At 42.5% G+C, this 14,295-nt stretch overlaps 1 protein-coding gene across 1 annotated transcript in view; it reads right to left on the bottom strand.

The window, feature by feature from the left end:
• The window catches only part of ptprt (protein tyrosine phosphatase receptor type T), a 312,082-nt gene that overhangs the window by 13,501 nt on the left and 284,286 nt on the right, over positions 1-14,295 (bottom strand). The window contains exons 26-29 of the mRNA XM_041962443.1: positions 12,352-12,388; positions 11,766-11,863; positions 10,595-10,711; positions 4,689-4,843 (exon numbers count right to left, since the gene is read on the bottom strand). Of these exons, the coding sequence (XP_041818377.1) occupies positions 4,689-4,843; positions 10,595-10,711; positions 11,766-11,863; positions 12,352-12,388 (407 nt within the window). The remainder of the gene's footprint in view (positions 1-4,688; positions 4,844-10,594; positions 10,712-11,765; positions 11,864-12,351; positions 12,389-14,295) is intronic.

Raw genomic sequence — 14,295 nt, 5'->3', positions numbered from 1 at the left:
AACATTAACTAACCACTACAGACAAACAATCAGTGTGCAATCCATGACTTTAACACAGCCTGTATTCACGATGGAGGTATGCAGAAAATAAATAAAAATATGGGACAAAATAAACAGCTCTCCTGGAGGTGATTTTGCAGGCCAGAGCCCGATTAAAAGTTGGTACCCGGCTCCTCACAGCATCACTCTAAGTGATTCTGCACTCTGTTAAATGGCGGGGAAGAACATTTTAATGAGTTCTGGGTTAGAAAAGAAACAACATGCCTGATAATCATTGCTCTTTATTCAGTTATTTATGTCTAAGTCCTTTAATGTACCGTATAACAGCACTGCACAACTTCCAGCGTCGCCACTTAGAACAAACAGCAATTATTTACCAAAAGAGGTCATTATCAGCAAAATGTAAACATGTTTTCACAGCAGATGCTATTATTTCTGATCAGAGCAGCAGAGATGGTGTCACTTCAACGCTAATGAGAAGTGTCACATCTTCATATTTTGTCCATTGGTTGTCAGACAGAAAAGCTGACGGCCTACGTGATGTCTGAGTCTCCATCACACACATACACACACAAACAGGTTCACACTTTAATGCCCCATGTCAGGTGTTAAGGCAACACGTCCTGTAATGCCCGGAGGGAAGAGACGGGCGGAGGGACGGACGAACAGAGGGATGGATCGAATGAGCGAGGGGGGGAGAGAGGGGTCGGCGGAAAGAGGTTAGTGATAGAAGTGGTCGTCGCATGGGAGAGATCAGGGGAGGAGAGGAGGCACGGACGGAGGGCTGGAGAGGGAACTGAGAGGATGAGGGATGGAGGGATGGAGAGAGGGAGGGGAGAAACATATCTTTCACTTTGCAATCCCCCTGACAGTTCCCAGAGACAGCTCGAGTGAGGAGAGAGAGAACAGAGAGAAAAGAGCATAGAAAGAGGGAAAGATAGAAAGGAGGAAGAGGGAGAAGGAGGGAGCGCCTCTGCAGATTACCTGTCAACCTCTGTGATTAATGTTGAGACCAGAACACTGCCGGGCCTCTGTGTGCGTGTGCATATGTGTATGTGTGTGTTTGAAAGCCTCATGACACAGGCCAATAGCGTCAGAGCGCCCCCGGAAATTGGAAGTGACTGCCATAACTTCCTGCCTGCCCGTCCACATACTTTTACTACAGCTGTCTGTTAACGTGTCCGCTCGCCTCGTTGGTCTGTCCGCCGCCTTCTTCCACCCTCTGTCTGTGTGCGGATCTGTCTTTGTCCCTGTGTGGGTCCCTGTCTCTGTCTGTCCTGTTAGAGCAGCTGCAGCACATGAGTCTGTGTGGTTTCACAAGCTGATGCTGCATTCAGGTGCATCTCTTGACTCATATGCTTTTGAAGGCTTTAATGAGAAGTTTTTGCTAAAAAGCAACTCCTGATTTAGCAACTAAATTAAATGGTGTTTAGTTGACATTTTTGTGTTTGTCCCCATTTTCCTCAACATACAAAACATCCAAATTCCTATGCACTGTTGTCCTTTTCACAGTTAACCTGAGGAGGGCTTGTCTGCAACCTAGTGAGAGTATTTCATGTAAAAACCACGATGATCCACAAAGAATGTCATGGTTTATAATCCATTTCAACAGTCGACATTAGTTTAACTGTGACACATCACCTCAGAGCTGGCCGGTCAGACAGAAGTCGCTGACGAACTGTTGGCAATCGTTAATGAATGAATCGATTTCTTTTAAAGCCACGTTATCATCACAGCGTAACACAACTAAGAGTAAGGACGGACTTGGTTGGAACATTAAAGTGCTTGTGAGAGGCGAGTTGGTCTGTGAACAGCCAACCCTGTCTCCTAGAAATCATTTATATATAGATAACACTTCACAGTTTTTAATTATTTTTAAGGTAAGTGTAATTGCTGCCTGGATTATGTTGCATGGCAACTTTTTTTCTTTTACTAGTGAGGGAAGTGCAATGTTCTTGTATGGCACATTGTCGGGAGATGGTCAAGCTGGATGGAAGCTGTACAAAGTCCCAAGAGTGGTCCTGCAAGACCAGAATTTGCATACTAAGGTTAGAAAAGATTGTAGTTTTAGTTGCATGTTAATAAAACAAACACATCTTATCTTGTGCTTCAAGTCACTGGTTACTTTTTTCAATATCTGAGAAGAACAGGCAAATATTCAAAGACTACTGACATGAACAGACAGATATGATGTTTCTTTAGAAAGTGCAGGTTAATGGGCAGAGCCATGCAGACAAAGGGAGCATTAATGAATAGGTAATGTGTGGTGACTGTACAGTATGAGGGTCTTTTGTCTTTATGGCAGGTTAAGGGTCTAATTCCCTCCGTGGCCACCAGTTCAAAGCTACGTGTCGTATTAAGGTGGACCACCAAATGGAGTACATTAATTTTAAATGCTGACGCTGATTTAAAGAATCTACTCCAAACATTTTTTCATGTTGTGCCGGAGTGGTGACCTTTCAAAGCTTGTGCCCGCTGACAGTCCGGCCCCAGAGTTGAACTGTTGTGTCCCACAAAGAAGCCAACAGGGGGGTTAAATATGCTGTCGCCATGGCGATCTTAAAACCGTCACTTATCTTTTTTCTTCCTCTGCTCCTGGTCGACGATGACGGCGGTGTGATGAAAGTGGGGTGGAAGGTGAATTTCTTTACTTTTCTTTTGCGGTTGTGTGCTTTTTAAAGGTTAACATCATCAATCTAATTTATGGATACAGGAGACTGCTGTGAGTCTGGCTGTGTGTGTGTGTGTGTGTGTGATCATATTGGCACAGATATCCTGCACTATTGTCCTATCGGAGAAGGAGATGGGCCAAACGTTGTCGAGTACCACAGTTGGATTTGCAGTCTGATTTATTCTAGATTTAGAGCCGAGCCATAGCAATTAAAAGTGCACACAACTAATGTGAGTCAACTTATATTTGTAAAAAATGTGTGTATGATCATCTTGGTGTTAGTCTCCATGTACTCTTCATCACTCACACCAGTGATCTTATTTCCTTTCCTTAAATATGCAAATATTCCCAGACATTCTCTGTTAGAAATGTCTGAAGAATGAGATATTTAATCACTGATCAAACAAGCCCTTCAAGCTAAACAACAAAATATGTTGTTTGTCACTGCCTTTAAAAAGGGCACATAGTGTTTCTCATCTACTAACCGATATTTGTCAGTGCCTTCCGTAACGAATGGCTGCTACAGAAATAATTTAACTAACTAACATTCAGCCTTAGTGTTTTACAATTTTATGACAAAGCAAACACTCCACCTTTCTTCCCACATCAAAAACATTCTCTCTTCTGGTCTCTCCCAGTTCGAAAATCAAGCTGTTCCATTGAGTGCTCCCCCTACAGGCCTGGAGCACTTGTGTTGTCTGGAAATTGCGTGTCTTAGACTTTCTCTTAATGGAAATGTTTTGGGCTTTTGCAGCTCGTTTCTCCTTATCGGCCACAGTAAAAACTACCTAGTCAAGATTTAAGAAGTTCAAGTTTAGCCACGAGAAGTATTTACGATCGGCATCATTGTCAAAAGAAGAATTAACATGGTTAAAGTTGCAGAATAATCACAGTCACGGTCAAAAGAAGTCAACGATGGCTGGAAAGGTCAGTCGCGTTGTTGACTCATTCATCCACCTTGACCTTTTGTGGCACGAATAACAAAGTCATACTAACATGTCGAGCTATTTCTGCCTCCTGACAGATAAGAGTCACTGTCACACTTCTGCTAGAGGTCTTTCTCAGGCAAAAGTAAACATTGGTTGTATTAGACATTAGAACAAATAACTTATGTTGCTGTTTGTCTTGTGCAAACATACGGAAGCCGAGAACGGCCAGGTCCGTATAAATTTTTTTTTTACCGTTTTCTAGTGATAACGAATTAATTATTTCGTTATCTCGAGATAACAAAGACCGTTTTCCCGTGATAACGAATTAAATTATTTGGTTCTCAGCATAGACTGGTTCTCGATTTCGGGGTTTCTACACAGACAAAACCCTAACGAAGGCTAGTGCTAATTTAGCACGATGTAGCTTGATAAAGTGTTTATTAGCAGTGATGTGATGAGTGTGTTTACATGATGGTTAGTGCGGCACAATGCATTACAGTGATCAACTTAAAATGTGTCTATAATCAGAGGAAGTATGCCCCTTTGTATTTAAAGTTCAGGGTTTCCCCCAGTGCTTTATAGGCCTGGCAGCTACCGTTGCTAACATAAAGTTAGCAGCGTCGGCGCTAACGTTAGCTCTGTGAGCACTCCTCTCTCCTGACTCAACTCTGAGTTGTCCGGAGCCAAACTCGGCAAGAAATCCACCTCGGCTCTGTGTTCCCTCATCATCAAATTAACCGCCGTCCTGTTGGAGGCTCTGTGTGTAGGCTATACGGAAGCCGAGAACCAAATAATTTAATTCGTTATCACGGGAAAAAGCTCTTCGTTATCTTGAGATAACTAAATAATAATTTGTTATCACGAGAAAACGGTAAAAAAAAATGTATACGGACCAGGCCGCTCTCGGCTTCCGTACAAACATGTGCATGTTAATGTAATGTGTTATACCGGTCTTACTGCTCTCTGCCATGCCGGTGAGGAGCAGGAGCTGTTCCACTGCGTGAGAGGCTGTATGTATTTGTTTATTCTTGTCTGGTTTGTGCTGCGACTGACCTGTGTGCACCTCCAGAGCGTGTCTGCGTTCTCACCTGCAGTGTGCCACTATAGGCCCGGCATCAGGCGGGTTGAGGAACTTGACCTGTCGTATGAATCCAAGCAGTCCGGTGGCGTAACAGGGAACACCGTGGTCGGGCCAGCTGGTGAAATGAAACTGACGGAGTTCGCGGATCTCATGATGACCCTTCTGAAAAACACACGCGGGGGACATGTTACATCCAGGCTGCATATTTTACAATGGCAATAGCTGAAAATGAATCTCTGCCATGTTGTCTCTTGATGATGACGAATGCACGGATCTCACAAATCGTATCATGGCTCTTTTGGGGAAGACTGACAAGAAGACATATCATGGTTCAGCAGACTAATTTACAGCAGGGATTTCAAGAATCTAGGGGCCGTGCAGCCTCTTTGGCTTCAGATGGAGAATAAATCGATCTCATGGATGTCAAGACGGCACTCTGGGCCACTTCTGGGAATGAGAGACAGGAAGACTTATTGTGGCTCATTTGCCTAATTTACAGGGGAGATTTGAAGAAACTGATGGCCATTTTGGCTCCACAAAAAAAGATTAATTGATTTCACAAATCTCATGATGGCCCTTTTGGGAAAGACTTACAGGATGAAATGTCACGCTTCAGTTAAACTGCCTCATTTACACAGAGATCTGACATGTCTAACAGCCAGTTTGCCTCCTTTCTGTATGAATCTTAACACAGCACATGTGCTTGGAGAAATTAGAAAGCTTCGAAATACTGCTGTCTTACAACTCAACTCACTTGACAAAAGTAGAAAATGGAATACGCTTTTATAAAACAAAGTTTTATTAGTTCAATTTTAAGTTTTATAATTTTATGATGCAACCCGAGACAAGCACCAACACAGTAGAGACAAGGAAGCTGCTGGCTGGAAAGAACCATTTTTTTAGACTGAGATAAAAAATAAATTGGACTCCACGCCACTTACTGTGGCTCTTCTTCAAAAGAGACACAGAAGGAGACATTTTGGTACATAACAGCGGAGATTATAGGAAAATGAGATGGCAATAAGCATCCACTGTGGCTGTCCACGAGATAGCATCTTGACATTTTAATGATGAACTTTCTAGACACATAAAGGGCTGGTAAATACTTTCCTGTTAACAATGGGGATATTATTAAGAAACTAAAATTGACATTCTGATGCTTAACAGACAGCAATTAAGTCTCACATCAGAGTGAGTCCCTGGGACACAGACATAATGCCTCAAAATTGTTGTGGCCACTTTTGGACTTAGCAGATGAAGACGGAAGAACTTCTTCTGCAACAGTACAGAAGCTGAACTGCAGGTTGGAAGAAAGGCATAATTACTCACTTTTATGGGCTTGTAAGTGTCTCTCTTTGGCTTCACTGTACTTCAGCAAGATGTCAGAAATGATATAGTTTGTTGCTGAAGAACAATGAAATCAAATGCATTCAAACAGCGGAGCTATGGCTGCACGCGCTGGTAAAAACAGAAGCTGCAGTTCAGCATCACACTGCAACTCCATCTTTATTTACAATCTATCATAATGCTACAAACGCAACCACTGTAGCTTCCTGCCTTCATTAAGGTGAATATATATCTGATCGAAAGGAAGCAAGGGAGATGGATCGATCATCATCATCCTCGTGGTGGACCTGGGTGAGTGTGGTGATCACTGTGAGTCTAATTTTTGGAGAGGTCCGAATCACATATAAATCTTTTTGGATGTGACATCACACAAACATATCGGATCAGTTTGCAACAAACTTGTGTAGCTGGATCTGAATCAAGGACATCGCACACCTTGAAACTAAGTATCCAGGACACCTAAACAACCTCAGTGTATTCTGACACTTTCAGACCTGTCAACAGTAATTCATACAACTCTGACAGCGTGCACCACCTTGTTGATGTCAGATAACTGCACCTCAGCAGCCTGAGGGCTGAGAGGTCTAGCTTCTAGTTTCCTGCTCTGAATTCTGACCTGCATCTCTCTTCACAGGATGCAGGCATTTCCCAACTTTTTGACAGCATAGGGAAGTGCGTGACCTTTTTTCAGCTTCCAGGGGTTCATTTTTTCTCAACAACAGTACATGCTTCTGCTTTAATAATGCAACCAATCAATTCTATTATACTATTCTAAACTAAATGGGGTTTAAATGGAAGAATAGTAGGACAGACTGGGAGGAACTGCTCCCACTCTGGCTCTGGTAGACAGACAAGGTTGTAGTGAATCGTTTGTCCTTGCAGAGCGCCTCATGATGGCCTGAGAAGCAGGGATACCATCAGCAGGAGAAAGACATGGAGAGGTCAAGAAACAGACAGTGAATGGGAAGGAGCAGAGGTCAACGATGAGAGCGGGTAAAGGAATGAGAGACAAACCGAGAAAGAAAAGAGTGGTGGTGTGGTTAAGGAGATATGACACAGAAAAAAACAGGAAGGAGAGATGAGATAGAGGAGAGAAACACAGACATAAAAGAGAGCGAGGAGGCAGAGAGGAGAAAAATAGAAGCCAGAAAACCACAAGGTGATTTGATAACTCGACTTCCCATTGATTTGCTCTCTTGTGATGTTGAAATTACTTCTCTAAATCGATAGACGGCGGTCCAACACAACCAGGGCATCAAATCCATGAGTGGTTGGTAAAAAAACAACAACATTAAGACGCCTGACATGTTGGAAAGAAACACTTCAAACCCTCTCTTAACTGTGACAGAAGAGATTGAGCTCTGCTGTCTCTTACAGCTGCCTTTAAATTTTTAGCTTCTCATCACCACTTATTTGCACTGGATGAGTGACAAATAATATAGCAGTGAACCGTCAGTGTTGGTTTTAAAAGGAACAGACATATATTCAGTCCAGTTCTCAGCAGTCTTAGCAGAAGTTGTAGATTTTTATTTTATTTTATTTTTTATTGGTAAAGAGTGTAAACCTCTCTGACTACCTTTCAGAGAGGTTTCTTGTTGCATGTGCACAATCATCCAAGAGTTGCATGCACATACTGTAGACTTACTGTGGTTTAATATGTTTAATCCTTATTATTCACATGGGTTTCTGGAAAACGTGAAATGACTAAATGAGCGAGGGGTTGAGCGTCTTCCTCAAGCTTCCCTTTTTTTTTTTTTTTGCCATGTCCTCCATCTAGTAGCTCAAGTATGATTCCAAGATTGCAAACCATGCAGAAGATGAAGAATGGATTAATCAAACCGTGGAAGTTTACTTGAACATTGTCGTGAAGGAAAACAGAAAAACAGTGAAAGACGTAGGTCCAAATATAAGTGAATACTAAAACAGAAGTTACATTAAACCATTGTTCTTCTTCTTTTTAATCTGTTTGCAGAAACATGTGAAGATCCAGGAGGACACGTGCTGATTTGTGTTTGTGAAAGAAAAAGCGAAACCAGCCATTATCTGAAACGCATGAGCTTTATCTGAAAAGCCTTTCATATTAGCAGACTGGACTTTTGTGTGTTGCTCTACAAAGATTGCCTTAGCCAGACTTCGTCGTGGAAGGACAACTAGACTTTCTGTCTCTGGAAAATATGGTTTGATTGCTGGGAGCTGCTTGAGAAGCACAGCCTCCTTATTCATTTCAGTGAGAGCACTGCGTCGCATTAGACGCTCCTCATTTGTATTTCATCTCACTGGTGCGTGCCCACATCCCACATTTTTCTTGGTTTTGATCTGAACAGAGAAAATCAAACCTGGATATTACTGGACTACAGTTTGAAGACGTTTGTGGGAAATGATATAGGTGTTATTGCTATGAGGTGACCACGCCTGGCAGTGGAACGAGTCCACCCACTGTTAAATGAAAACAGGGAGAAGCTGTCCTCCATCACACCCTCGTTTAGACAGAATCAGGGAGGTGGTGTTTTTTTTTTCTTTTTTTTGGCATTATAAACAGTTGAACTCACTTCAGGGAAGGTTTCTCCAGCTTGACATGAACAGCCTATTTAGCACATCTCTCAAACCATCTGTCCTATCTGTCTAATAAGTGTATGTCCTCAAAGCTGTGTTTGTTGGCCTGTAGATTTGTGTACACTGCCGAGTCCTTCCCTGTTCAGTTTGGTGTCTGCTGTGGCACGCAATTGTTTGATTTCTCCAGATCTGAGTGCCATAGAGCAGATTACTCGTCTGCTGTCTTGGATGTGATCCATCGGGTGAACTAAGCCCTGTCGCACTTTCTTGTTCTGTTCTAAAAATACTGCGAACATTCTTCAGAAATTCTCTCACGCTGCAGCTCCATATGAGACGGCAGCCGGTTCACCTGCTTTCAGATTTAACAAAGGCCCGAACAGGATAACCAGATCTGGATAAGATCAGATCTGGAGGTTTTTTTTTCAGTGGATATGATTTTTGTCTGTTGGTGTAAAATTAAGTGTTTTCTGTTACAGATAGATTAACTAAACACACACTTACTATCTCTCTCGCCTACAACTACCCTGTTTGACTGATTCCAGCATGTCTGAACGTCTGTTTTCTTTCCATCCTACCTCTTTTCTCTCTCTCACACACACACTTTTACACAGATTGTCTCTTTCTTTGAGTCTCACGCTGTCACCCTCTCTTCCCCGGTGCTCGGTTAATCCCCTTGGAAGTGCCATTAATAAACCTTTTCATTAAGATCCTGTTCTCATTATTCACTGCAATTAAAGCTATTTAACTGTGGCGCAGAACCTGTATGTCCCCCCTCTGTCTTGCTTTCTCTTTCTTCTTCACACACACAGAGTCAGAACTTACTGTACTTTAAAGGTGGAGAATTTTGTGTTAATGAGTGTGTGTGTGTGTGTGTGTGTGTGTTCGTGCATATTAATGCATTCGGCGAAATGACAGGCATTTCAAAATCTGCTTTCCTTTGAATTTTAGAGTACTTCTGAGCGCGCACGCACACACATGCAGAGGTGGTGTGGATTAATAGCTTGCTGAACGAGCTGACAGCGAGGACTTGAAGACTCGTCTTCATAAGCCGCTTTCGCAAGAGCGAAGGGGGAAGAAAATACAGGACGGAGGAAAAAACGAGACAGACTGAGGTACAGAAAGAGCGAGAGAAACAACACAAACACAGCAGGCAGGAAAGAGCAACATTTAGTTATTGGCCTGATAATAAATGTGTATTATATTGTGTCTGTGATTTTAATAATTTGTCATTATTAATCACAATGGCACCACCGCTGACTTTTATTAGTATCTTGCACAATGCTCTGCCAACAGTCATGCAGATAAGCCAACAGAAATGAATTATCTGAAGCAGAAAAGGAGGTAAAGTAGAAAGTTAAATGGGGAAAACAGCAGAGGAACAACATGGAGGGGAAAAGCCACGAAAGACAAGAGTCAGAAGAAGATGTAAACAAAGCAGTTTGGAAAATCAAGGCTGTGGATCAGAGCCTTCTTCACTTATAGTGAAATGTGTTTGTCCTGTTTTCCCTGCGCAGAGTCTGGGAGAACAGCATCACAACAATGAAGGTGCATTGCTCCACTCGCACTTGTCTTTTCTCCTTTCAAATCCCTCCTGTCTGATTACAAGGGCCCAATTACGCGTTCGAGCCTCCTCTTAAACAGCGAGAAGCAAACAAGGAACGCTGCTCGCTCGCCTCAAATCCCCCAATCACTCACTGGCTGTAATGGTAATCCAGGTTTTGGGTTCACAAAAAATAGAAGCGCTAAGTAACATGAAACAATGAAGGTAACTGAGCAGCTAGAGAGCATGACTGCATCCAAATCCCATCTGAGGTCTTGCGGGAAATAATAAAACCTGAGTCATAATATATTGATTTTAAATCCTGCGTAAATACTTTGATATCAACAGCTGCATCATTTTGTGATATGAGGAATGGAAAATCTTCATCACTCAAATTCAAACTGACTGAAACCCTACATGCAAATCTCAGCATCTTTGTTGAATGTGGTTGCTGATGATGTTTACTTGTTTACCTTTTGGACGGTGAACGTCCGTATGACGTATTCAGCCAGTGGTTCAGTCTCTATCAGGGTCACCTTGATGTCTCCATAAACCTCAGTCTCATCTGGCCAGTAACGCACACACTTCACCTGGAAAAGACCATTCACATTCATACTATGTAATTAAATATGTATTACATGTGGGTTGTTATGAAGAAGCGGGCATTAACAGCGTGGGATGAAGTGGAGGTCAAGATGATCACCATGAATTATGTAACAAATGAGTAATATCAAGATTTGTATTGCATAATATTTAGTTACTTAGCAGACATTTATTTAGCATTTGAACAGTACTGATTTGAAATTACTGGATGTCACTGTGAAGTAATTTATAAACTCCGAGTAAAGAACAGCTAAGGTTGTAGTATTGTGGAGCCAGATGTGAGACTACTGGGCTACACATCTGGATACAGATGACTGCAGATGTGAAAACCATCACCAGCTTTTGTCCCAATGACGTTGCAATTTCTTGGTTGGGTTACCGGCCCCGCCACCTACATCATTATGGATTGGTGTAAATATTCTCACATGAGCACATAAACACCCGGGGAAGGAGGTCTTGATGGACAGGCAGGAGTACAAGCAGACTGAAGCGAGCATCACCTCCCCACCAACAGCTGGTGCTCCTTCTAGTTTTCTTCTTCACATGGGTTTAAGTGGCCAATTTCTTGGCCACGTACACAGACGACCGGGTTTCTAATCAGCTTTTCAGAAGCATGTGGAGGACCAAACAGCATCTCAGAGTTTTAAAAGTGAGCCACAGTTCTCAGAGAAGGTTGGGATCAGGGGTTTACTGACCTGCTGCACAGATTTACACAATCCAGCTTACTGCAGTGCATGAAAATGATCACCTAACCTGGCTTCTCAGACTAACCTGTTACTTAAGTGCACGTAAACAAACTGCATGAACGCCACAAATAGCCTACTTTAGCTACCTAAACTAACTTTTACTTAAAATTATTTGAACACAAACATTGATTCTGATTGGACTCTGCACATAATTGATTAATTTCTATCAAAATATAGTTACACTTGATATCTTAAATGAATGAATTGTGTAAACTTGTACCTGTACAGGTGTTGGGGTTCCTTCATCAATCACACATACAGACGCATTTTATAATCTCTCGGATGATGGACTCACCCTGCCCACCTCCACCAGATTGGTAACCATGACGATAGAGGCCGAGTTTTCTTGCCAGACCATCCTCCAGAAATCCCTCACTGTCTCCTGCATGGGCCCTGACATACATACACACACACACACACACACACACACAGAGACAAATTAGAGATACAAACACACAAACAGAGCACATGCAGGGTGCGTGTTTGTATAAACACACAACCCAACATCACGTAACAATACGTCAGCACTGACTGTCTGAGCACAGACTTGCACAAATACACACATGAACAGGGAAACACACATGCACACACGCACACACACACAATCAATCCCAGATAGTGGTTCGGGGGTTTGAGGTAATGGGGTCTTAAATTTGTCAGGGGGATTTTATGCGGCGGTTTAGATTTAGGAGGTTGTGGTAATAGCCTCCCAGCCCGAATGGACGACATTTACCAGGTGGCTTCTACACACACACACACACACACACACACACACACACACACACACACACACACACACACACACACACACAGTCGTATCTGCACAAATGTAGAGTCACACATAGCGTCCTCTCACACACTCATCACGTCAGTTTAATTACCTTGTGTGGCGATGTAATGTCTGGGTCTATGGTAGCCCTGTGAGACAGAAAAGAGTGGAAGCATTAAAAAAAACTCTCCAAGCTTTCGTCATCTCCATCTTTCTCTTCCCGCCCTTTTCTCTATTTTTACCTCCAAATTGTCCTCATTTTCTCAGTTTTCAGTGTTATTTTCCTTTATTAATGTCTCTCCTCTACTGTACCTCCTCTTTCTATACGTTTGCTAACATGCTCTCTTTCACCTTTTCCCAGGCTTTCCATTTTCTGTGTCTATCCAGGTGAGTAAAATATCAACATATGAAGTCCCTCTAAGAAGTTTTAGCACAGCCTTCCCTCCCTCCTGTCCTCTGTCAACCTCTCCTTCCCTCTTTATCATTTCATCCCATTTATACTTCTCCTGAACTGTCCCTCTATCAGCTTCGTCCCATATCACTCTAACTCGTACATCTGTTTCTCAGACTCTTCCATCATTTCTTCTTCCTATTATTCTTTCCTTGTTGACATTCCTCCCCTTTCTCCCCCTGAAGCGATTACTCGCTCTCTCCTTTTTAATTCTCTCCCCCTCCCTCGCTCCTTTTTTCTTACTCTGCCTTTCAATCAATTTCTGCTTCCCTTTCTGTCCACCTTCCCTCCTCTCTATCTTGCCGTTTCTCATTCTCTCCATTGCTCATATCCGTCAGTTGCTCCTCTCTTCGGTTTCCCCCCTCCCATCCTTTTTTCTCTTTTAATTTGTCCCGTCTCCCTCTGCAGTCCCTCCACTCCCCTCAGAAACATAACTCAAGGTCGTTTCCTGAATAAACATCAAATTAAATAATAGAGGGGATCTTAATTTTCCCTCCACGGGAGAGATGAAAAGTGACGACTCTCAAACCAATGATTATCCCCCTCTTGTCCCTGCACACTCCTCCTCACCCCAACACCTCCCTATGAGACGGATAACCTTGTTGAGATAAAAACATTTATCACTTTCATATTGTCATTAAGACCACGTTATAACTATGGCTTTATCTCCACGGAGGGGATGTACTGCTTCAGTTTTCAAATCACCCCCCTTTCTTCTCATCTTAAGTAAAAAATCTTGCCTGCGGAGGCTGATTGGAAATAAACGATACGCACCAAATTCATTAAGACTATTATTACAGTCAGCTGTGAGTGGCAGATTACATCGATAAGTGAGGCACAATGCCTGGAGGGCACAGAGGGAAGGAAGGGAAACAAAGCGATGTATGGATGGATGAGGAGGGGGTAAAGAGGGAAACAGTGGGAAGGTGAGGGACAGATGTGATTTGAAGAAGGGATGAGCAAATGACGAAGTAGGTGTTAAAGCAGGAAATAATAATTAATCTAGTAATGGACGTAAGTCTATGTAATATCCACAAAAATGATGGAAAGGTGTGTGTGTGTGTGTGTGTTCAAAAAAACATCATATATTTCTTCTTCCCTGTGTGATAACAGATTTTGTGAAGGTAGTTGCTCTCATCTTTGTATTTACATGTTTGATGTGTGTGCGTATTCTCGTTGTATTCATTCCACCACAGACCTGGTCAAAGCAGCGCTCAAGGAGCAGGTGGATTGGGTTTCAATGCCTTGCTCAAAAGGCCCCCTGACAGACAGCATTACGGGCCCTAAATCTATTAAGGTCATGCAATACATGGCTTCTGAGTTATTGTTTCTGAGTATGTCCCTGACAACAACTTATACTTTCCTGCGTTTACTGAGTATGTGTGTGGTTGCATTTCCATCACACACATCAGGACCAATCTGAGTTTTAGGCCTCGGAAGAGAGGACAGGATACAGTTCTAACTTTTTAACTTTGTAGCACTTTGAGATCGTGCCGATGAAAAGTGCACTAGAAATTAAATGTATTATTATTATTATTATTCACCTCTTCGCAAGGCTGCTGCAGGGTTAAGACTTGCTGTTAAGCTCAATGTTAGAATTAGTTT

This window comes from Chelmon rostratus, chromosome 2, assembly GCF_017976325.1.
Source record: "Chelmon rostratus isolate fCheRos1 chromosome 2, fCheRos1.pri, whole genome shotgun sequence".
NCBI classification, from domain to species: domain Eukaryota; kingdom Metazoa; phylum Chordata; class Actinopteri; order Chaetodontiformes; family Chaetodontidae; genus Chelmon; species Chelmon rostratus.
This window is presented reverse-complemented; position numbering and strand designations above follow the sequence as displayed.